The following is a 23751-nucleotide window of genomic DNA, read 5'->3' on the forward strand; positions in this document are numbered from 1 at the left end:
ATTGTGTATCCATGTTCATGTACATCCCTGGTACTGTACATTGTATTTTACTTGTAATCATCCATCATGGACATCTCTATAGGCAGCGTGATGGTGCTGCAGTGGCTGACACTCTGTAAATGAGGCAAACGGCCATCATGCAGCCTCTGGTCTGAGTGTGTTTGAAAGGTGACTGAGTGAAGAAGAGAGGCTGCCTCATAACTGCTTTTGTCTCAATCCGCTTTGCACCAACTCATGAAAAATTGAGACCCCCACCACCCCCATTTCCACCACCACCACCCATTTCTAGGTGGTTGACTCCTTAAGAGGAGAAAGCCTGATGGATGCAAAACCCTGCTAGATCCCAATAGTTCAGATACATACAGTTGGAGTGCATTTATTTTTCAGTGCAGTGCCAAGGAAAACAGTGAGGGTGGGGGTTGAGTGGGCAGGCGGGAAAGCTGAAAAGCACTCCAACGGTAACATGCAGACATCTATTAACAGAGAGAGACCAAGACAGAATGTAAAGAAAATAGGTGCCATGACAGAGGTCAAAGGGATGCTCCAACTCTGTTGTATCCCACCATCACCTTCAAATAAAGACGTATTCCTTTTCTCTTCATACTTTTCCTCCACGCCACCATTTCCCACTCAGCTCCGTCTGGCTATATTCCTTTCTAACCTTCAACTCTCCTTCACGCTCCTCTGACCCTGTCTCTCACATTCTGACTTACTCCACCTTAACACGAGGATGCAGGTGCAAAAAACAAAGCATGTGAAGGGAGAGAGCTAGAGAGGAGTTTTGGGTTTCACCCTGCACCCAGCTTCCCACTGACTGTCTCTGCTGATGTGTATTTATCATCCAATGAACCTTCACAAGTCCCTGCAACTGAAAAGCAGTGCAGCCTAAAATCTAAATGCTGGACGAACAAAACAAATACACAATGATGTGTCCTGTTTAAAGAGTAAATAACAATTGCTTGGCCACAGGATTTCATAAAAAAAAAAAAAAAAATCCTACTTCATCATATGTTACTCTGCTTGTACAACTTGTCCAATAACTCATTCAAATCAGTTTAATGGTTGAAACTCCTTGCAGTATATTTCCTCTGACTCTTGACTGAGAATTATCTCATAAAGCAGAAATTACATAAACATAATTTGTATTTTTGGGGGATATTATTTGAATGTTCAGTTGTAAATTAATATCCCAAGACAAACCAGCCCAATTTATCATAATGCTTGCATGCAAGCAAAGGAGACAGTATGTGGGTGGCTGTTGGCTGTCATCAAGTGTGTTTGTGTACAGCACCGTTAAATAATAATCTCATTAACGGTTGTCATAAAATAGTAAGATGTAACACATACAAATGCGCATCTCACTGATATGTAACGCATTGTTGAAGGAAGCGGCGCTTTTGAGGATCTATTGATAATTCTGGGAACACAGGAGTAAGATCAAAACAAGAGCAGGCTGAATCTTGAAACGGGAGATGAAAGATTTATGTGGACCCTATCGATAGTCGGTCAGCCGTCAGCTTGGTTGGCAGATTAAGGCTGCAGTCTGCAATGCTTTGGTCCACATCTCAAAGGATTTCTGTCTCTGGTGATAGCACTGGTTCTCTGAATCTTACTTTAAAATGAATTATCTTCATTAGATGTTGCAACTACATATTGAATAGACCTGAATAGTGTGATTGGAACGCTTCTGAAAGTTAATTCTTGTGTCCTGTCCTCACATGGCACACTGAAGAGATTTAGGATAAAAAATAAAAAAAAACGTTGTTGCATCCTTATTTTCACATCTCAATCCTCAAAAGTACAAATTGTACAAATCCTTACAGTCCTCCTATCTCAGTCTTCTTGATATGGCTTTGGCATCACAGACATACCAGCACAATATTCTGCTGAACACCAACGCACTCCTATGCCTATCATGCCCACACACATACACATACACACACATACACGCACACACACATGCTCTCACTAACAGTCACCATATGCCCGCCTGTGCTGCAGCCCGTCTTAATCGACATCAGTTTTCCATGAGCCAAAACCACAAAGAGGAAAAAGTGATATCGTTCAATTATGAATCACACACATGTATAATAGATGGACACTTTCTTCTGTGTTTCTGTCTTAGCTTAGAGAAGGGGCAGGAAGAGGGGTCCTGTTGGGTTACTGAGGTGGGTCCCTTCTTCTCACTGTGTGAAATAATGCTTGGCACAGCTCCAGATGTCAGCACCTATTGGTGGCAGGCCCTGCTGAAGCCTCTAAACATAGATTGCAGGTGACTCTTAATGCAATACTCCCATAGTGAAGCCTCTGCTACTGTGTTTGGAGCTCAAGGGCACCAGACACACTTCGGTCAAGGAGAGTGCAAGCGGGCGTGTCAGAGGGATGTGGGGGGATGAGCGTTAAATGTCTAGGAGCCCACGAACATGGAGGCTGACATGGGCTTGGTTGACAGGTGAGACAATGAGCAGTCAGTGCAGCCAGTAATGTTTTGGCCTCCACCATTGCAGAGAATACATCTTTTAAATATATTTTAAGTTTGTCAAAATCAAACATCAAGACACTGGTTTGAAGAAGCACCAGTTGCAAAGAGTCTCAACGATATTCTCAAGGATTAAACACACAAACCTTTTAGTTTTTCTATAACATGTTTAGTAGGAGCCCTGAACCTCCACTCTGACAATGCCCATCAGTGGTTACTTTCAAATCACCCAGGCAATTTATTTAAGTAAATGTCTGATCAATACAGATCCCACTAACACACAACATAAATAGGCCTATGCATTAGCCTGTGCATTAGCCCACTGATGTGTCAGGGGCTTTTTGCTGGGCCTGTGTTTACCTCAACCAAACACCATTAATCAACCTCAGATGAATGTGGTCACGAGTCTCTTGTTTTCTTGCTGAAATGATAAAAAACTCACTGATGCTTCACATTATTTCATAATGTCCTGGTTGACTGCTTGGCTTCCTGCAACAACAGCCCGATATTCACCCTTTCTCCAATGATTTTATCACATTGAATTAGCTATTAGCCACAACATGTCTCCTCTGCCCAAGGCCGCCAATGTATTTAAACATTACAGTCCAATTGGCTCTCAGCCACAGTGTGGCTCTCACCAGGTCAGGGATCTCTGTGGTGCTATAGTGGGCACCCGGGCATCAAGACATTAGGGCAACTCTACTGGGGCAAACAAGCATTGAGCCACACTGACAGCTCATGGCAGGCAATGCAGGTAATTAAGGCAGGGCTCTGCAGAGACCGCCTAGGGAGGGAAAGAGTGGGGGGGTGGGGGAGTGCAAAAGGGGGAGGGATAGGGAGGGGTGGAGATGGGGTGGAGGACAGGGCGGCCTCATGATGACAGTGAGTAAGCATCCAAGGTCCCCCCCCCCCCCCCCCCTCCCCACAACCTCCACCCCCTCCTCTCCTGCCCGAGGGGTTTACACAATAGGCGGTAAAGAGAAGTGCCGCGCTGATCCGAGATGCAGATCGAGAACAGGGTCCCCTCACTCTCCCAAATCACCGGCTCCCATTTTGCCCTCATGAATAATGTTGAGGGGTGCGCTCAGTGCCACGCAGCCGCTATGTAAAACAATGATACCCTCCTCTGATGTCAACTCTCTGGAGGGTGAGACGAGAGTCACTGTGAAGTGGGTTAGTTGATGCATATGAACACTCATTTACATGAGCGCCAACAGCAGAGGAGGGAGTTCCCATGTACTGGGTACTTTGAAGACCTTAATCAGTTACATCATCAAGGTGGAAATGGACAAATACTGCAAAATGACTGACACAGGGGAGAGACGGAAATTAAAGAGTGAGATGACTAAGAAGTGCAGAGGAGAAATTCCTGTGAGTAAGTAAACAAACTCTAGAAGCGAAAGAGGTAAAAACAACCATATGAGACATTCATAATGCTCCATTAGCCTTCCTAAATGACACAACATTGAAATGACAGGATGTATCCAACACAGCAACTTCTAATATCATTCCACATGAATATCAAAGTGTGAATCAGAGCTTGATGTAGACGCTGGTTACATCCCAGAGCTCTGGAGCCACAGTAGGTTGCTCATACAATATACTGTATTAGCCAATTCAAACCCATACAATAGCCATGTATGCCTGTTTTCTTGTCCATGGGACTATAATCTTAAATTACTCAGGCTGAGGTAAAAAAATAAATAAAAAACTACTCATGTGGCAAAATCAGACAGTTTTACCCTGTTTCAGTGTTTGTGCTAAGCTAAGATAACTGGCTGCTAGCAGCATCTTCATATTCACCATACAGAAAGAAATATGTATCAATTCTCTTATCCACAGCAGTCCCATGCAAAAAATCATGAAGCATATTTCCAGTATGTGTAAACTATTCATTTGGTTTGAGCATTTTTCAGTGTTTCCTTCTGCTTTAACATAATTAAAAATCATAGTTATGAAAGAACAATAGCATCAGTCACTCACATCAGTGAAGGATTAGCTGTCTTAACACAAACATGTTAACATGAACAAAATGTAGGTGGTGTTGAATTTTGCGTGATGTAAAATTTGAGTTCTTGTCTTGTCATTCAACAAAGTGCTGAAGTATATTTTTAGTAAGAGCCGTTTTAGTTAGAGCTGATAGTTATTGACTTTCTTGCCTGAGCAGTTCTACAGTACTTGACTCAAATTTGCATGCAATATATCCGGGCACAATATACACTGTGCATGCTTTAGAGGGTGGAGGAGAGGCATTATTCCTATTTCAGTAAAATTCCTCCCACCTTTGCTTGCTATACTGTCAAGTGCAACTCTGACTGAGCTGATAGACGGAGAGAGGGAGCAGGGAGGTGGATCTCAGGTGAGCTGAGAGGGAGGACATTAAACCCAGCTGGAAGGGATGAATGAGGAGATTAGCTGAAGTAGTAAGGCTGAAAGCTGGAAGATCATTTACATATTATACTAGAGCACAGCACAGCACAGGAGCCTATATATATATATATATATATATATATATATATATATATATATATATATATATATATATATATATATATATATATATATATATATATACATATATATATATATATATATATATATATGTATATACACATGTATATATGTATATGCATGAGAGTAGAATAATTACAATACAAAGTACAAATCTGATCAGAGTTTATGTCATTCTGCATTCTGCTAATGTGATCATGTATGAAAAATGTTATAACGTTATGATGACTAACCTATTCTTTTTAAATAAATTTGACTAGGTTTGACATATGACTGAAGGCGAGTGGTGACTAAACATGTTGACATGAATGACTGGGAGCTTAAATGCAACATGAGCAAACCACAGGGCAAAAGTATGGCTTTAAAATGCTTACTGTTCAGACAGTCCGGATATATTCTGTCTGCTATTGGTTGATTTAACTTGTTTTTACACAAAGTATCCATTTAACACACAGACGGTACGTCAATTTCTGCCAGATGTGTGTCCATTTACTAAGGATGAGTGAGCACACCATTATCTGTATCTCTTCAACCAACGTAATTAGCTGTATCCTTATTACATTCAGAGAGGTCAGGTTTTGAACCAGAAGTAGGTGGTACTGTAAGTGGAAGGACGGGACTGGTGAGAAGTTGTTAATTAAACCCACAAATTTATATTTGTTGATCAGAAGTTGCTATATTATTATTTATAAGAAAACTTTTTACAGAAGAGCATCAGAAATAAGCTTTAGCTTCAGATTTGTTTTTGTTCACAAGGGTGACAGGACTATATACAGAACAATTCTCTAATGAACCTCAAAAAATTCAGACTGATACTCAATGATGGTTTTTCCTGCATCACAACTATTGATATAGAGATATTTTACTCAGTGATACTCATACTTGTAAAAAAGGTAAATTATCTGTATACTGTACCTGTATCTGTACCCAACCATTTAGACAAAATGATGTTGATGAACTGAAAAACACAGTTAGCTGGTAAAAGTGCATCTAATGAATTCCAAAACAAACAAAGAGAAAGCAATGCTCTCCCTCATATTTCTGTCCAATCAGTGCAGCTGCACCATTGGATCAGCCAAATGCTTCATGAAAGGCACCATTCCACTGACACAAGTGAGCAGGATATGAAGACTCTGTTTACATAACAAACACACATATATCAGGTTCCTAGGGCCTTGTTTTGGGTTATGAACCAGTAATTCACATTGGGGAAGCAATGAGATGCTGTACTGTACAGTATAAATAGTCCATTTGGATATCTAGAAGACATTCTTTTTCTTTCCAAAATATGATCAAAATGTGATTTTTCATAAATACCCATCAGTAATGTGGATATAATGACTAAGTGGTTAAAGGCGAGTATCAGAACAAGTAGAACAGTCTGGTAAGTTCAGAAGAATCACTTTGCTGTCATGCAGCTTTTTTTAAACTTAACTCATGATATTACGATCGCCAAAATCTTAGACAATATATAGTGTTATATGGCCCAGCCCTACAAGAACAAGTATGTTCCCTTAATTGTTGCATGCATTACTTACATTTTACAGGCCTTATAGAGATGAACTTAGAATAGATTTGCTTAAATCTAGATAATTGTGGTGTTTTACTTGCAATGCACTAGCAAGTAATTAAACAAGATATCTTACAGTTTCATTGCATCACAAAGGATAAACTGAATATAGCTTTGTCTAAATCACTTATCACAATAAAACCTTAGCTATTTTGTAATACTTTTCTCTCACTAGATCTGTTATAAGCTACAACAGGAAGGAATTTTGCCTTATTGCTATGTTGTTTTGCATCATCTCAGGGTGCTGAAAACAAAAGCCATTTTTGCAGGAGAGAAACAAAGAGGCGAAATAAGCTGGCAGTTGACAGTGGAGGGCAAATCAAAGTCCTGGGGTTAAATGGGATTGTGGGTCAGATGACTAGACATCGTTGCCTTTCCGCTCACAGCCATCCTCTTGTGCCTCAGAAAAATATTACCCCCACCCACCAACACTAACTCCCTCCATCCCTACCCCACCTCCTCCCCTCAACAGCCCTCCATTTGCCTCAAAGGCGAGAGTATTTCATCTTCAGTAACCCCACTGCACGAGTCCTCCCTTATTGCTGCTATGCAAACGCATGGTGAGCCAGTCTATTATGTGGATCTGTGGATGATTTTTAGAAATATGGAACTTTTTTGCATCAGATCACTTCAACTCTTAAATTGACCTTCAATCAAGAAGCATAGTCATAGCAGTGATACCCCTTGTGATGCCAGGCTGACACTGAATCCTATAGAGGGCATATAATATAGGACCCTCATTATTTAGTCCTACAGGAGTCTGTCTATACAGCACAATCATAAATCACCCTGATGGATACACGGTCAATTGAGAGTAACAAAGACAGGCAATGGCTGAGAAAATGGCAGCGATCTGCATTAGAGCTGCACTCAATCTGCACACGGACAAGGCTGATCCTATATTAATCATCATGTTTTCAGTGATTACTAGACCACAGTACATCAAAAACAGTGTTGTGTTCATGTTCATAACAATGTACCAATGCAGCCTTACATACATCTCTCCCTGTCCTTCATACCTGGACTGTGTGCCTCAGACAGCCTGCCTGGTGACAAGGGGGCTCTGCAAACACTGCCAGGCAGCAAAATACATATCAACGTATTCAGAGCGTTTAGTGCCTGGGATTAATCAAATTATAATTTAATCATCTGATCAAACAGCAATTAGCATAATCACTTCTGGGGAAGGCCTGATAGAGTGGAGACTGGAGCGGAATGGAGCTGGGGGCTAGCAACACTTTAATGAAACATTTGCCTGAATGTTTGAGAATGTTACAAATTTCGTGCTACAGGAACAGAGCAGGATTTTGAATGCTAATCAGCACAGCTTGGTTACGCCTAATGAATACGTCCAATAGTCAGCCACAGGGGAAGAAATTGCCAGTGAGGTCCAGATATTACAATTTTTTGAAGTGCTTTTATGCTTTTTCTTTATAAAAAAAATAAATAATATATTCTTACTATGTTAATAATATCATGAAAGATGATTGTTCATTTATATTCTTACTTTATTCCTGTTTTTTCTCTTCTATCTAAAGAAGCCAAACTCTTGTAGAGCAGCATATTATGGGTATTTATTCATACCAGTGTTTTTGTTACTGTAGCAGTCATTTCTTCCTATTTTGTTACAAAGACTGCAGCAGAAGGACCTGGCCACTTCAGAGGCTCAGGTTCAATATGTTTTGTGCTTTCACTAATTACATTGTACATATCTTGATTAATGCCTTTTTCTCCTTGTTTACCACCCATATAATTAAAATTTAGTTGTTCATGATTGTTGAATTCATTGAGTTTACCAGTCATATGTCCGACTAACACAGAGGGAAAAATGGCTTGTGGCCACATATTGTAGATCTCAGGGCTAGTATTAATTGAATATCCACATTAAGAATCTAAATCACATTCTATACAATCTATGACTTAAGCCAGGCCAGTGTATTATGAATTGGAAACACGGGGAAGAAAAATGTGGGTTAATCTATTGATATTGGTTTTAATTGGTCTTATATTTGTGGTTGAGGAACAAGTATTAAGTCATATTTACTAGAACACATATTTGCTTTATTAGAAGTAATTTACAAAATGAATAATATCACTTACATAAAAACATTTCGACACATTTCATGTTTGATGTTGATTGAGGGCGCCTCTCCACTATCACAAGTGAAGCCCAATCTTACTGTACATCTAGTAGTTTTAAATATAAAGAACAGAGTTGGGGTCTCTGTCAGTGCATTTCCCACTTCTTTCTTTTCTACTCAGAGATATACATTAACAGTAATAAACTGTCACAAATTAGACATACAGGTATCAATATCCAAGGACATCAAGTGACTCCCTGTAGCGGTTGTTTGGCAACCACTCCATCACCCACGTGACCAAACTTTTCTATGTGTGTCTACAGTACTTTGCACACTTTGCACAGTTCAGAGAACATTGAACATTTGTAAAATGTCAACTGCAACGTATTTTGCAGATCTGTTGACAATATAACAATTTGCCAAAGCACCACGATTTCTCAATATTCTATTTCCAAAAAATTCTACTCGAGGCAACTAAAGCAATATAAGAGTTTGTACAACTAAAATCAATTGGTAAGATCAAGGGGAAAATACACTCTGGTTTAAATATTTAAGTCACTGCTGACTTTTGCAGCACTTTATGAAGGTCAACCTGCTTCTGATTACATGTTGCCGGGAAAATAGACATTATTATTGCAAACTAGTTGTAAATGAACTTGGTGCATAATGTGGAGACAGCTTTAGAGTAATCCTCCTCTCATCATTATTTTTGACAACACCAGCTGAGCAGATCTCTGTTCTGACTTCTGTTAGCACAACAAGTCTCATCAACTCTATTATGACTCTATTCTGACTGCAGTTACCATGATCTCAGAAGGGGCCACGGTCATAAAAAAGGGAAATACGTAAATAAAAGTCTGCGATGATAAAGGCTGTATATCATCTTAGCAGAGCCAGAGCTGCCAACTAGCCCAAAAATGTCATTGTATGTGTCTGATAAAAGAATGTCACCATCTGCTTTTTGGTTTCTGCAAATGAAAAATCGAATTGCTGTGGCCTGTTGGCACATCTTATCTGTCTTGTCAGACATCATTTATAAACTCGACAATGAGCAAAGAGCAATGGCTGGGGCCTTTTCTTGTACAGTAGCCTGAGCTCAACCTGGATTAGTTCTTGCTGTACCTGCATGGCCGCAGCATTAACCTACTGCCCTATTTTACAGTGAAATCATACAGACACAAACAACATAACTAATCGTTATCTTGTTAAGTCGGCGGCCCAGTTAACTGATGCAAGAAACTGTGGTCAAGTGTTACCTCTGCCAACGAGGTCATGTTTTCACCTGTGTCCATTTGCCTGTTGGTTGGTTGGTTTATCGGAGGGATAACACAAAAACTATGAAAAAAACGGATTTCCACAGAACTTGGTTGACGGATGGGTCTCGGCCCTGAATAGACCTGTGCGGATTTGGATAAACAGACAAATCCATTTTTATCATGGATCTTGCAAGGATCTTAACAAAAAGTGTATTTAGGTGGCTGGTATCTGTGAGTGAATACAATTTAATGAAAAGATATGATCTAGCAGATTCCAATATATTTAATTTGATATTGGATTAGATATAGGGGACTGTTTGGCCTTGGCATAGATATGTGCTCAATGAGTGCCATTCTTGTTTTCACATAGTTTACTTGCCAATACTGTATCTCTGTCTCATTGTGCTATTATACATTCATATGGCAAATGCAATTTTGCATGTGACACCAACTGTCAAAGGAATTCTAGCAATAAGCTTTCTACCTGACTTAATTGAAGTGATGTATAAGCCAAATACAGCCTTATTCAAACAGAAAATATCAATTAAAGGCTGGTTGATAAGGCCTTAAAATAACATTGCAATATTTTCTAGGCTTTGTCAATAAAACTCAATATTTTGAAATAAATGCTGCAGCTCAACCACAAAATCAATTATCAAAATATTTTTGTTGAAATACCTTGATATTGATATTGCGACAATATTGTAGGAATAATATTGGCACATTAGCACTTAATAAATGCTATGACTGGGCAACAAAGTCAAATATCACAATATTTTAACCAAATACCTCGATCTCTTCCAAAAAGCATTAACATAACAAGATTTGGATGAATAGTCATCATTCATTTGGGTACGATGAAGTGGGTAAGCAAGTTGAACAAGTAGAACAGTCTAGTAAGTTCAGAAAATTACTTAACTGTAATGAAAATCTACTTCTTACATATCACAATATGCAAAATCTAAGAAGTCAAATAGTCTCATATCAAGAACGATATAATGTATATTGCCCAGTCGTATTTCAAAATGTCTGGCTTTGGATGCAAAGTCAGCCACAGTTCATGAGTTATAGACAAACAACAACTGTGACCCAATAACTGTGAAAAAAATCCCAAAATGCCAGTTGTGTCATTCTTCTATTGGATGTACCATTAAAATGTTAAGTCTTAATCAGTGTCGAATATTATGAGTGTCTAGTATATTAGAAAGTGCCTAAAATAGCACCGTTTCTCCATGGAAAACCAGGCTGATGTCATATGATTCTTTGAGCTTTAGATACAACATAACACAAGATGACTCTATGTTCCCCCTCTCTTCCTCCTCTTTTTCTGCCTCACTACACACTATCATCTCCTTAAGCCTTCTGGTCTGGGTTAAATGAAACCTTTAACAGTTCAATGTGCATCCATTAACATATGCTTGAGTCTACTCTCGTCTCAGAAGCAAAGCTAAGGCGCAAGCAAACACAGTGACAAGACACCAAAAATATTGACCCAAGGGCACTGACAAATCCTGGTGTGATTGGTGAATCCATGAAAAATGTCTGCCACTTATACCTTCTAACATTAAGCTTCATGAAAGTTGAAAAGAAAACAATGTTAAACCTGACTTTAAAACCTAAACTCAATAAAAAATTAATACTGTGACCTAAATTCAAAGAATCAGTAAACATGCTACATAATGAGTCTTTGTTACAAATCTTTTGAGAACTTACTATAAAATGTTTAAAATGTCATAAATGCCATATATATGTAATAAGGTTATCAGGTTTTAAAACTGGCTTTTCATAAATACACAATAGTACAGTGAAAACCATAGTCCATAGTCAAAAACCATTATGTGATCAATATTCTGTGGTATCAGTTAATAAAGAAGCTCTGGTCAGAACTGAAATATGTCAACACAAAAGTATTACTTACTTAAAAGAATAATCACAGCATTTCCAGTGGCTTACATCTAGGTGACTGCTGTTTTGATATTAATGTGAGACTGAGGAGCTGAGCTCAGTTGTTGTTTGCTGATGTGTGTTGCTGTAACTCTGTCAACCCATCCTGCCTCTATGTGAAGTGACAGATGTATACCAAAAGACACCAGTCTGCAAAGACCTAGTTTCCCACTGGCCTTAATATGACCTCTAAGCAGTGCTGTTTGGACCGGAGATAATTGGTCGAAATCAATAAAATAGTAACAAACTTGCTGCACAAAATCAAATTATCAAGTTACTCTTAAGGACTAAACTAATGTTTCACTTTTAGCAATAAGAAATATATAATACTGGATTACCCAAACCCTGTCTCCTAGAAATAATAATCATACTGTAATATGTACTATAATTGATTCCTGTGCACTTGCAACACTAGTGGCTGAGCAATGGTTTGTTTGATAGGTTGCAATGTTGATATACTGACATTGGCGTACACACCAATGAATGATGTCTGCATGTGTGATATTTTCATTGCAAACCCACCCCTGCTCTCTGTGCTTGATTTATTATAATCTCTGTACCTAGCAGGGTTAATAGTATGCCCACATCAGTCCTGATTAAAATTAGCAGTTTAACTACAGATGACAGGTATCCAGATGCTTGGGCGTTTTGTATCTTTAATCCTCCAGAAACATTGTTCAGCATGAAGGAGCTGGGGGCAGTTTTCAATCAATCAATTTGTTGCTATGATGATCTGAACTGGAAAAAATAAGTACATTTGGCTCCTGATGTAATCCTTTTCAATCAAGTCTGGAAAAGTCATACAAAAATGCTTATGTTTTAATAAGTGGAGATAACCTTTCTCCAGCAGCCCCTTGCCATCCTAAACCGAAAGCTAAAAATACACATGCACAGAGTGATCCTAAGAGCCAATTGAGAAGCTTCGCTGTATATTTACACAGCTTATTAGTGTCCAATTGAGCATGTGTCAGATCCCCCCCCACCCCCGGCGTAGCTTTGCAAAAACAACATTATGCCATTTCCCCAATTTTGTCTCTTCATAACTGGAATATGTTGTTCCCATTCCATTTAGATTTTAATAGACACTTCTGCAAGAGCACTTTAAAAGCTCAAGCACCGACGAAGTGAACTCTACAGCAGATTTTACTCTCTACAGCAGTGAATTGTTTGTATCTACTGTAGATGAGCTTGCAAATGTGTCCTCAAATTGCCAAATGGCAATTCAGTGCAAAATGGACTTTGTATGGTTGATACTATTCATAGATGACCACTGCAAAGCTTGAACTGCAGTTGTAATTGTTGAAACATATATTCTACTAACAGGCATTGCAAATATGAATATTTAAATAAACACTCATACAGGGATAAACTCAACTGACAAAAATCAATTGACGCATTTGAGCAATCAAGCATTTAAATCAAATCAAGTGCTGAAATGAAATGTGACTCCCATAACTATTATCAGGAAAGAGTGACAGGCTGAAATCTATAAGGAAGCATTGCCAGGGTCACCTGAACAGAGTGCAGTGTTGCTCAAGCCCAAAGCCCACACTGCAGCAACACTCATTACCCAGGTCTCCATAGAGACCACCTCAGCAGCCTGTGCTGGACCAGAGCCCTAAAAGCCTTTATTTCAGGAAGCAACATCTCTCTGACCAGAAGAGGAGCAAAATGTACGATTCTGATGGAAGATGCTCATTAAGACTAATCTTTGCAGGTCTGTTCAGGGAAAACAAATGTGCAGCAAATTGAATACTGTTAAAGATGAACAATCATGACCCTTTTTTTTCTGCCTACAGTCAATTCAGCAATGCTACGGAAAGAAGCAACATACAAAGAGAGGATTGTCTAAACGCACTCTGAGTACATCTTATTTCTGCAACAATAACAACACTTAAATATTTGAATCAATAGAAAAAGTCAGTGTCAAATGAACCGAGTCTGTTCATATGAATGGCACTGCATCAGCAGTGACCACAAACGTAGCATTCATCACAACTACAAGTGCTGTTGCTGCCATTCAAAGTTTGCATGTAGATGTCTCTAGCAGCAGCCATTTTGCAACGCTGTTGCCTGGACCAAAGAGACTGAAAAAGCCATTCAAAAGCAAAGCAAGAGATTGTGCTCAGCAAACAGAGATTTTAGCACAGCATTGAGTGAGGTCTGAAATTGACATCAGTGTCCTCTGTTTCCTGAAATTGTCTTGCCTCCGTTACAGAAAGGAGTCTTTGCTACAACACCGTCTCTGCTTTTACTCCATTCTCTCCTATAAATAACCACTGCCTTCATTGAACCCTTCAGCATGGCCACAAAATGGTTTTCCTGTCATCTTTGCTTGACGCATCGCCCACCACTCTCAGTTTACATTGTGTCCACTTTGGATTTTTTTTTAACCCCTTTCCCTCCATCAACCTTTCAAAAGATCCTCTAAATACCCAAATTTTCTTGCGAGCCGATTTCTGCCCCCCAACAAACGCACATCCCACCCCCTACCCCACAGCCCCTTGTCCTCCCCATTGCCCCCCCTTCCTTACACACCCTTCTTGTATTCGCTGTAAAAATCAGTCACCTTTAGTCCAAAATCAAACACAATTGGCACTTATCAAACCTATCTTTTGAGGAATTCACTGCGAACAAAACAGAATCTGGAAGCATTTTGCAAGACATGCACTTGGGCAAGGGTGATAAGGGCTTGTCTCTTTTTTTTTTTCCCAATCCAAAATGACTCCACGTCTGTGCTTCTAATATGGCGGGTGCAATGCCAGAAAAAAGCACAGCAGTCCTATTTAATCCTTTTTCAAGAAATTGCTCGATTGAATTAAAAGAAAGCATACAAACATGCAATCATATGTGCAAGTGATTTAATTTGCTAGTAAAATATCAAAACACATTTACTTATACTGTATCATACAAGTCAATATATTACATTTTTCCTCAGCATACGTCTTGCATGAAGAGTGGATTTCTAAATTAATTTTAGTGACTATATAGAAATTATTCTAGTTTCATTAAGCAAATAATTGCTCTGTTTAAGTGCAATTACAAAAGAAGGTTTGAGATTTAAACAAATGGTGAATACACCATGCAAATATGCAAATATGTTACAACAAAATTATTCACTTAAATATGTTTTTTCATAACCCACATATGTGAAAAAGTGATTGAAATCTGGAAATATGCAGATTAAGTGTCTAAAAACGATGTAGGAAAATGTACCCAGACTGAGGCCCAATGCAGCTGGATGAGAGAAACTAAATAATCTTAATGTATAACCTGAGAATGAAATTAATGAATCTTCATATTTTATTTTAAGCCTTGTATTTCATTAAAAAAAAATTGCACACAAAGTGAAATAAAAACAACATTAAAATGCCTTGTTCCTCATGCAGCACCGGCTGCACCTATCACTCAACCTACATTTCTCCTCTCTTTCTCTGTCTTGGTCCCTCTCTCTATTTGATAAAACGGTGATCTTAAATGTTGACAGTACTTGAGTGGTTAAACGTTCTTATACTTAAAACTCTATAAAGGTAAATGTTGATAACCCCCCAACAAAAAAAAGAAAGAAAGAAAAAAAAAAGAAAATAGAGAAACCCACCGCCTGTGTCAGGACATAGCAACAGCCTGTTCTTCTGATCAATTTTCCTGAACAAAACACATCCTCACTGTCAAAACGCTTGCAGACTATCTGGCATATTGTTTTTGCACTGAGCCGGGCGGTACAATTAACATAAACTTGAAGTTTAACGTGCACAAATGCATCACCTACCATTCAAGATGCACTGGGAAAAGATGAGAGCCAATATCCACATGCCCCGCTCCGTTCAATATCCAAGCTTATGCTTTTTCTTCTTCTCTCCTTGCACTCTTTCTTCTTGTTATTTCTTCCTTTTATTTCTTCAACAAGTCAATTGCAATGAAAGAAAAAGGGAGCTTGCAAATCTCTCTCTCTCTCTCTCTCTCTCTCTCCCCTCTCTCTCTCTCTCTCTCTCTCTTTCTCCCTCTCTTTCTCTCAATCCTTCACGTTTGGAAGAAGATGAAGAGGAGGAGGTTTGAGCTTCTTCCTGCTGCTGATTGTCTCCTGGTACGGCGGGAGATAGTATGTGATCCACAACTGTGCGTCTCCCCTTTTTTTGGACTGACCGCACCGCACCGCGCGGGGCCTCAGTGCAGTCGTCCCCCCGTGTCGGAGCGCTGCTCTGCGTGGAACATGAGGGAGCTCGGCTCGGTGCGCTCCGGTCCAGGTGAGCTGTGCCGCTGCTGCTGCTGCTGCTGCCGCTGCTGCTGCTGAGTCAGAGGCTGGAGACGCATAGGACAAACTGCCTATGCGCACACCCAACTCCACGGTTAAACAATTAAAACAAAAAACAGAAAAAAACAAAAAGACTCCAAAATCGGAATAAAGAAAATAATCAATAAATAATAAATAAATAAATAAATTAGAAGTCTATGCACTGAGAACAGCCAGACGTGTCATCTCAGGTGTATGGGAAAAAAATGCGTAAAAGTTGGATTTTTGTAGAGGATTAAAGAGCGCATGGAGTTGATTGTTAGCTGCGCTGGAAACTCATTCTCTCTTCGCCGCCTCTCTCCGTCCGGCGAGCAACAAGCACACGCATCTTCCCCCCGCAGCCGCACACACAAACTGCGCACACTAGTCCCTGCGCTTAAAACCTGCCCTGCCTCAGAGCACTGTGGAATAAACCCTCGCCTCCTTCTCCGCAGCCGCTGTTCTCCCTCTCCATTGCCTTAAAGGTGCAGGGGTGGGGTGGGGGGAGTGAGGGGGTGCACAGCTGAACCTCAGACAGAGCCTTTAAAAAGAAGAAGAAGAAAAAAGAAAAACAACTCTTTTGTTTTATCACAGAGAAGACGGATCACGGTGTCCCACTCAGAGAAGGAAAACTGCACATTAACATAAGCAGGAGAGAATTAGCCCATGCAGGACATCCTTCTAGGGTTTGCCGACACTGCTGTGGTGTAGCAGGCTGGAGGATGGATGCTGAGGGGTGGGAGGGAGAGAGGGAGGGAGAGGGAGTGATGTAGGCTACACCTGACTGGATACTATGTAGGCATTTGGTGAGGTGGAAAAAAAAGCTAAATTATCTTAATTGGAGGAGATCAGATCCTGTCTTTTAATGTGTTTTCTGGATAATTTATGAGCCCCGGGGGCGTTTTGGGGATCCTGCCAGCCTTACCCCTGCATTCATTAATTGACCTTGACAAATATAAGCAGCGACCCCCCCAATGCACCAGGGGGCATCAAACGGCGGCCATGTCAGGCATCCACAGCCCCCTGCATGAGTTCACCTCCGTTCAAGACAGACAAGAGGAGGAGGAGGAGGCTGTGGATTTATATGTGAAAACAAAGGCAAACATACACCATGCTAAAGACTTGATAGTGTTAATACATTTTATTTGAAATGATAATGTGTGACCTCCATATCAATACATAATGAACAATGAACCTGAAAATGTCAACTGTAGACCTCATTAATTTTTAAAGGATTATTTTGACTATCTGAAGAGACATGAGGGGAGCAGGCAGAGGATAAATGTTTCCTTGTGAGTCTTCAGTGAGCAAACAGTCATGTTGTGTTTTTCGGGCTTGGTGTTGTGATAAGAAAGTCACATTTGCATTATATGCTGAATGCGAAATGATTCTGAAGGCACTGACACAATGGTAACTGCAGTGACATCCGCTGCCATGTGACTGCTTGAATTTAGCGTGGCCCATTTATGTTCAAATAGTGTAGCAGGCGAGCCATGCATTAGCCCTGCACCCAGATACACTGTCTGTCTCTTAGACTCAGCATCCACATCAGACCTGCACATGAACATGCTATGCACCAGGAATACAGGAACTGTCACTGCCTGTCTGGGGCCTGCATGTGCTTCCAGCCGGGCATCCCTAAAATAAAACAGATCATTATCACTGACTCCAACCATCCAACCAAGATGGCAGGCAGGAAAACATGCGCTATTTCTCACACATTGAATACAAAGTATTTTTTTGTTTGTGTTCAATTTGCCTAATCCACCTCCCTGTCAGTCTCATTGGCTCCCAGCAGTGAGTGGGTTTGTTGCTCTTACAGTTCTGGTGTTGTGTTCATTCTAATGTGCACGCCTCCTCTTCTCCTATTTGCCACTGTACAACACTGGTCTGCAGCCTGGCACTAACAATACCCCACTACCCTTTTCAAATGGATTATTATTAGAAACCATAGTGTACAACATATTCTGCTCCAGTTGCACACCGTACAGTACCTAAGTCTGCCTGCAAAGACGAGGGAACACATTAGGCTTACACATCAAGACCTATTGATATCTAACTATATACATGTTTAGATTGCCACATTTATTTATTGATATCATATATTTTTGTCACAAATGCAAGTCAGGAAATTTGCTTCAAGACTTGAATGTCATTCAAAACAACAGCAAAACCTAGACAGACATATCTAATAGCTACTTTACGAGCAAATTAATGAGAATAAGCGAAATCCCACAGACTAAATGTTACATTTTTACAACACATAGCTGCTTGTTTGTGCTGTTGACAAAATAGACACATGAAGCCAAGACTACCAATTAACTTGGCACTGACCCATTTCCTCACCAGTCTTGTTGATTTGTTGCCTTTTTTTTGTCTTGCTATGCCCAATCACTCAGCCATATGGTGAATGATTCTCTTCACTGTTTATCCCAGTGGACTGTTTAGGTTCAGAGATTGGATTAAAATCACTGGCTGCATGGTCGTGAAGAGCTCAATCCCTATTTCTCTAATCCTCGCTTTAACTCTATGATATGTTGTGAGGTTATGATCAAATCAAGGGTATTATCTTCTACCTTCTGCTTTAAATCCTTCTGTTATTTAAATGTTAAACCTTCAGAAACATTTCTGGGGCTTCTCTGTCAACTGATAAAGGGGTGTACAGTGCAGTGACTCTGAGACAATAAGATGAATGTATTTTTAAACAGCTGAAATAGAAATAGAAATAAGCAGCTCTGCATAAAAGCACTGCTTTAGTTACACAGTAATGTTATCATGCTAACATGCCCACAACGACAACACTAACATGTTAATGCTTAGCAATCAAGGGTTTGCCATGTTCAACATCTCAGTTTAGCATATCAGCGTTCTAACTATTGCTAATTACCACTACATGCTAATCTTAACACGGTAAAAGGTCCACAATTATAATGTTAACATCAAAGTGTAAGTGTAAGGTTTACCATGTTCAAGATCTTAGTTTAGTGTGTAACCATTCTTACATAATGCTCATTAGCTCATTAACAACAATGTTAACATACTAAAGGTTTGCAATTGTAATGTTCACCATGTTTACCATCTTAACATTTGCTAATTAGCCCTAACCTGTACAAAATTACCCATAGGTCTATGAACAGTATATTGATTTATCTAACTTAACAATATCTTAATAATGTAGTGCAGTGGTTGTGAAAAAACAAAGAGAGTAAGTGCACTAGAGTTTGCTTATACTGTGAATAAAATGTGAGTACTGTACTCATTATTAAACACAGAAACCAGAGCAAGGCCTATAAATACCCCACACCACACATATAGTGACAACCACTTGTCAGGTTGAGGACCTGGGCTCAACAAAAGCAAAACCGCTTATTTTCACTGGTAACTACGGTAGAGTTGTAATCAGAAGAAAACAAAAAATAGTTGTGCAATTTGTAATCATGGTGGGATTCTTGGAGAGTTGTGTTTTCTTAATATAAAGCATTATGTTACAGACGTTCAAAATAATATCTGTACATTCAGTTAATGCTTTCTGTATATTAATGTTATCCTCTTCACTTCAGCTCCTCTGTTTAGTTCAGTTTGGGTAGCAGCTCATTTACAGCGTAATATATGCACTGTATAGTGTATGGATTCAACAAGAAGCCACTGTACAGTGGGGAATAATAATATCCATTAATCTTAACTACAATGAGACAGATTCCCCAAAGGAAACTTTTATGGCTCTTATTAACAAAATACACTCAAGTACTCTGATTATATTCAAACAATAAAATATATTTCTGATAATGTCTCAAAGGTGACCAATAACGGCAGGTTCATCTTAATCTGTGACTCACAAGGAATAGGGGTGCTTTGCTGCCTAGGTCAGACTGCTGAATAATTCACACCACGTTATGAGGTAGAAATGGAGGAACAGTAGTCTAACGTACATCCTGAGACCTTCATTTTATTAGATCATCTTTGAATCTTTCTCTCTGCCCATAAATTCTGAACGGAACGTGAGACAAAGTCACAATTCAAGTTTAATGAGTCGACATGTCTCCAGAATAAAGAAATGGAGAAATCGTGTTCCCTTTGAGAGTAATTCCTTGCCATTAGAGGGAGGAAAGTGCTGTGTCTGCTTTAACATAGGCTATGTGGCATAAGCTTTCCACTGCAGGTTTTTTGTAACCACAACTGATAGTCTACTCCTCTTAAACTGTTGATGTTCCACCAATAAGAAAGGAGGCACAGCTGCATTTTCTCCTCAAATTTCTTGTGCTACATTAGATTATCCTACTGGAGCTACCGCTAAGGGAGAACTTGGTATTTCTGCATCTACAAGCTGGGACAACCCTTCAAAACCCTCATACAGTATGTCATCAGTTGTCATTAATGGTGTTTATGTAAACAGACACAACTGTACATTTGCAATATGCTTTCTTCATCTGTGTTGCCCTTGTGTTAAAGATGCAATCCTGGTATTATCACAATGCCATTAGCGATTTATCTGACAGAGAAAAACATAATGCTCACAATTCGTCACAACTTTTTAAAAATCAAGTAATCAAATTAAATAGAAAAAAACTGCTTTATTACCTGGCCACTAGCTGTGCTGGAGTGGCTAACATTAACAAACCGTGCTACTACCCTGCCAGTCTGCACTGATATTAGACGAGCTTCATCAACCTGCGCAGAGCAGATCCAGGAATTGGAACAGAGTGTCTGCGCTGGACATGTGTCAATGTAACATCATGCTTTCTATGTTTGGCCAATTATCTATGGTATCAAACTGAACAAAAAGCACTGAATCATGTGTTTCTAGTTTCAAAGTAGTTCTTTTGCATGTTGTTTGATTACTGGAGTGCCACTCTACTCGTGAGAGGCATTCACAAACTATATGTCAGATGCAGTGGTCCTAATCTACATTACAGTCCTTTATGGAATGGACGACTAACTAAATGCCTGGAAGAACCCTGGTTAACAAGGCTGAAAAACACTAATTCTCCCTTATTGGTTTCCATAATCACCCTGCCTCATAAGGTAGCAAGCAACTGAGTAGACAGAACAGAGCTCCTTGATGGCCCACCTTAGTGGATCTATATATTGATTCCCCCCATTGATTACTTTGCATCTCACGGCTCAATGCACTGCTGTCTACTCCTGATTGAGTGGACAGCAGGGTCATCCAGAGGTAATTCTGGGATTTTAGGACTTTTGATTTAAAGTAGCAGAATTCACAACTTGCATATTCTGAGTTGATTACAGTGATTCACAAAATGTTGTTCAATTTGTATGCACAGGGTATTCCTTTTCAGTTTCTACCTCCAGGAAGTTTGTACATATTTTCCTAATATATTGGAAAACCAATATGGGGATGTTCACTTCGTGTTATACAATATTCAATATTTGATTTAAGTGAGCCAACATGACATGCAGTTATTTTAGAGCAGCTTTGAGGTCTTGTTAGAAAAATCTAGCATAATGAGGCTTTCTGTGGCTTTTTGTTAATTTCTCTGTGAATTCACTGAACTGTCTAGAGACATTTAGCTACAAATGTTTTCCATAATTTGTTGCAATACAGAGTCAAGATGAGTTATGTATGTTCATGCTGGTGTTCATTTTATTGTGACTGTAATGCTATGCTAACCAGAGATATCCGGGAAGCAAGGGGGCTGGTCACCCATCATTCAAAGAGCAATAGTAAACATATTGGAGTTTGACTCAGCTGGTCCGTAACTGTCCAACATGGGGTGGCAGTGTTGCTTAGTAACCACAGCACATGACTGACCTTATCGGTACGGTCATAAAAATGTATGAAGTCCTTTTATTCATTTTCCTTCTCTCCTGTGACCCCCCTCCCCCCAACACACACATAGATACACACAATTTAGATGAACACATTCACATCCTATGCATTGTTCTTCTGGGTGTGTGTGTGTGTGTGTGTGTGTTTGAGTGAGTAAGAGAGCGAGGGAGAGCAGCAGGGTGGTAATGAAGGACTCTACCTGACACATGCCACAGACTGCATCAAGCAGCATGAAGAGGGTGAGGTGGGGGAGACTATCCAGTGACAGGAAAATCAGCAGCCAGGAGTCACACAGGAACACAGGAGAGGATTCCAATGAAACACTTTTATCATGCCACTAAAGATATAAACATGCAAGGATGCAGATTTAACAAACAGAATGATATTTGGATTACATGTTGTGTAACCTATGATCTGGGATGTTTTCTGTATCACATCACTGTGATCTACTTAGTTGACGTAAATCTGTCTAGTTTACTGTGTCTTAATCTGAGTTTAATCCCCAGAACATATTTATGGAACTGACAAAGTATTATGCAGTGGTGGCACTGAGCACGATGGGAGGGACGAGGAAGCCAAGGAGCAGTGCTGATGATTCCACACAGGACGTTAAGCACTACGTCTGTCAGCTCATTGACACAGTATCACAGCGACTGGCTTTCTTGCAAAGTGCTGCTCCGTTGTTCCCACAGGGAGCACAGATGTTAGCGTTGCTGTCGCCGCCTTCGCCATCTTTTTGCCCCGACAACATCTGCACAGCTGTGTTGTCGGCTGCCACGTACAGGCGGGAACTCCACAACCCGCTCTTGAACTGTTGACAGCTAGGGGCAGGTCGGCACAGATGGCAGAAGGGGGTGTCAGGGGACTGCCACTGGGTTGAGGGGGGTGGCAGGTACAGACCGGGGCTCCCATCTGGCCTCAGTGCTGGCACTCTGCCCCAGGGCATCTTCAACGTTTACTCGACAGAAAGCCTGTCAGGAGTTGGAAGTCACCTTGCGCAAAATGTTGTACTCTCTGGGCGGTTTCACTGGAGTTGAAGAGGGGATGAGGGTGGTGGTGGTGGGAGGATGCAGCAGTCTGAGCTAATTTCACAAGACAGTGGAAGGAAAAGAACAGGAACTGACTAATTGATCCCAAGGCAAAGCTTGCCCAAGTTCTCATCTGATTCTGGTTAGGTTATCAACAATCGTGGGGGTTTCATCTAGTTAGCTGTGTTTTGTCAAATCATACTCAGGCAGACACCAAAGAAGTTGAATATTTAATAATTCAAAGTGTCTTTTGCTCTCTATATAAATGTATAAAGAGAATCCATTCCAGTATTCATGGAATAATGGCTCCATATTGTCCTTGAGCCCATGTTTCTCCTGTATATTGTCTTCTTTACTGTAAATTGTTGCTATCCATAATGTGCCTTGGGATTCAAGGTAGGAATGGGAATAAAAATCAATCTGTGCTGTTCAACAAACAGACAGAAAAAAGGTTTTGTGGTGCTCCTGTTGCACAGGGGCCATGGTGAACTCTGTACTGCATTATGTTGACAGCCAAATATCACCAAATAGCATTCCAGAAAATGGCTGGATTGTATATTGCAGGACAAATTTGAAGGCATTACCAGATAAAACTGTAACAAGTTGCTCCCACACAGGGTGTTTAACCTTTGACCAAAATGTTTACCATTTATATTTAGTGACTGCGGTGATAATTATTTATGTTAGAATGATATGTGAGTCTATGTCGTGAATTTTATTCAAGAAATGTGTTAAAATGCAGTTTTCACATCAACAGCTGTCAACACTGACCAGTTTTCCTGTCAAATGCATTCACCCTCAATTTAACACTTGTGTTTTGTTGA

At 40.0% G+C, this 23751-nt stretch overlaps 1 protein-coding gene across 5 annotated transcripts in view; it reads right to left on the bottom strand.

Annotated features, from left to right (window-relative positions):
• Window positions 1-15810, bottom strand: part of dscama (Down syndrome cell adhesion molecule a) — a 91251-nt gene extending 75441 nt beyond the window's left edge. For all 5 annotated transcript variants that reach the window (XM_030438480.1, XM_030438483.1, XM_030438479.1 and 2 more), the window contains exon 1: window positions 15611-15810. In XM_030438480.1, the coding sequence (XP_030294340.1) occupies window positions 15611-15653 (43 nt within the window). In that variant the 5' untranslated portion in view covers window positions 15654-15810. The remainder of the gene's footprint in view (window positions 1-15610) is intronic.
• Between the last annotated feature and the right edge of the window lie 7941 nt (window positions 15811-23751).

The sequence above is a fragment of the Sparus aurata genome, chromosome 13, assembly GCF_900880675.1.
Source record: "Sparus aurata chromosome 13, fSpaAur1.1, whole genome shotgun sequence".
Classification (NCBI taxonomy): domain Eukaryota; kingdom Metazoa; phylum Chordata; class Actinopteri; order Spariformes; family Sparidae; genus Sparus; species Sparus aurata.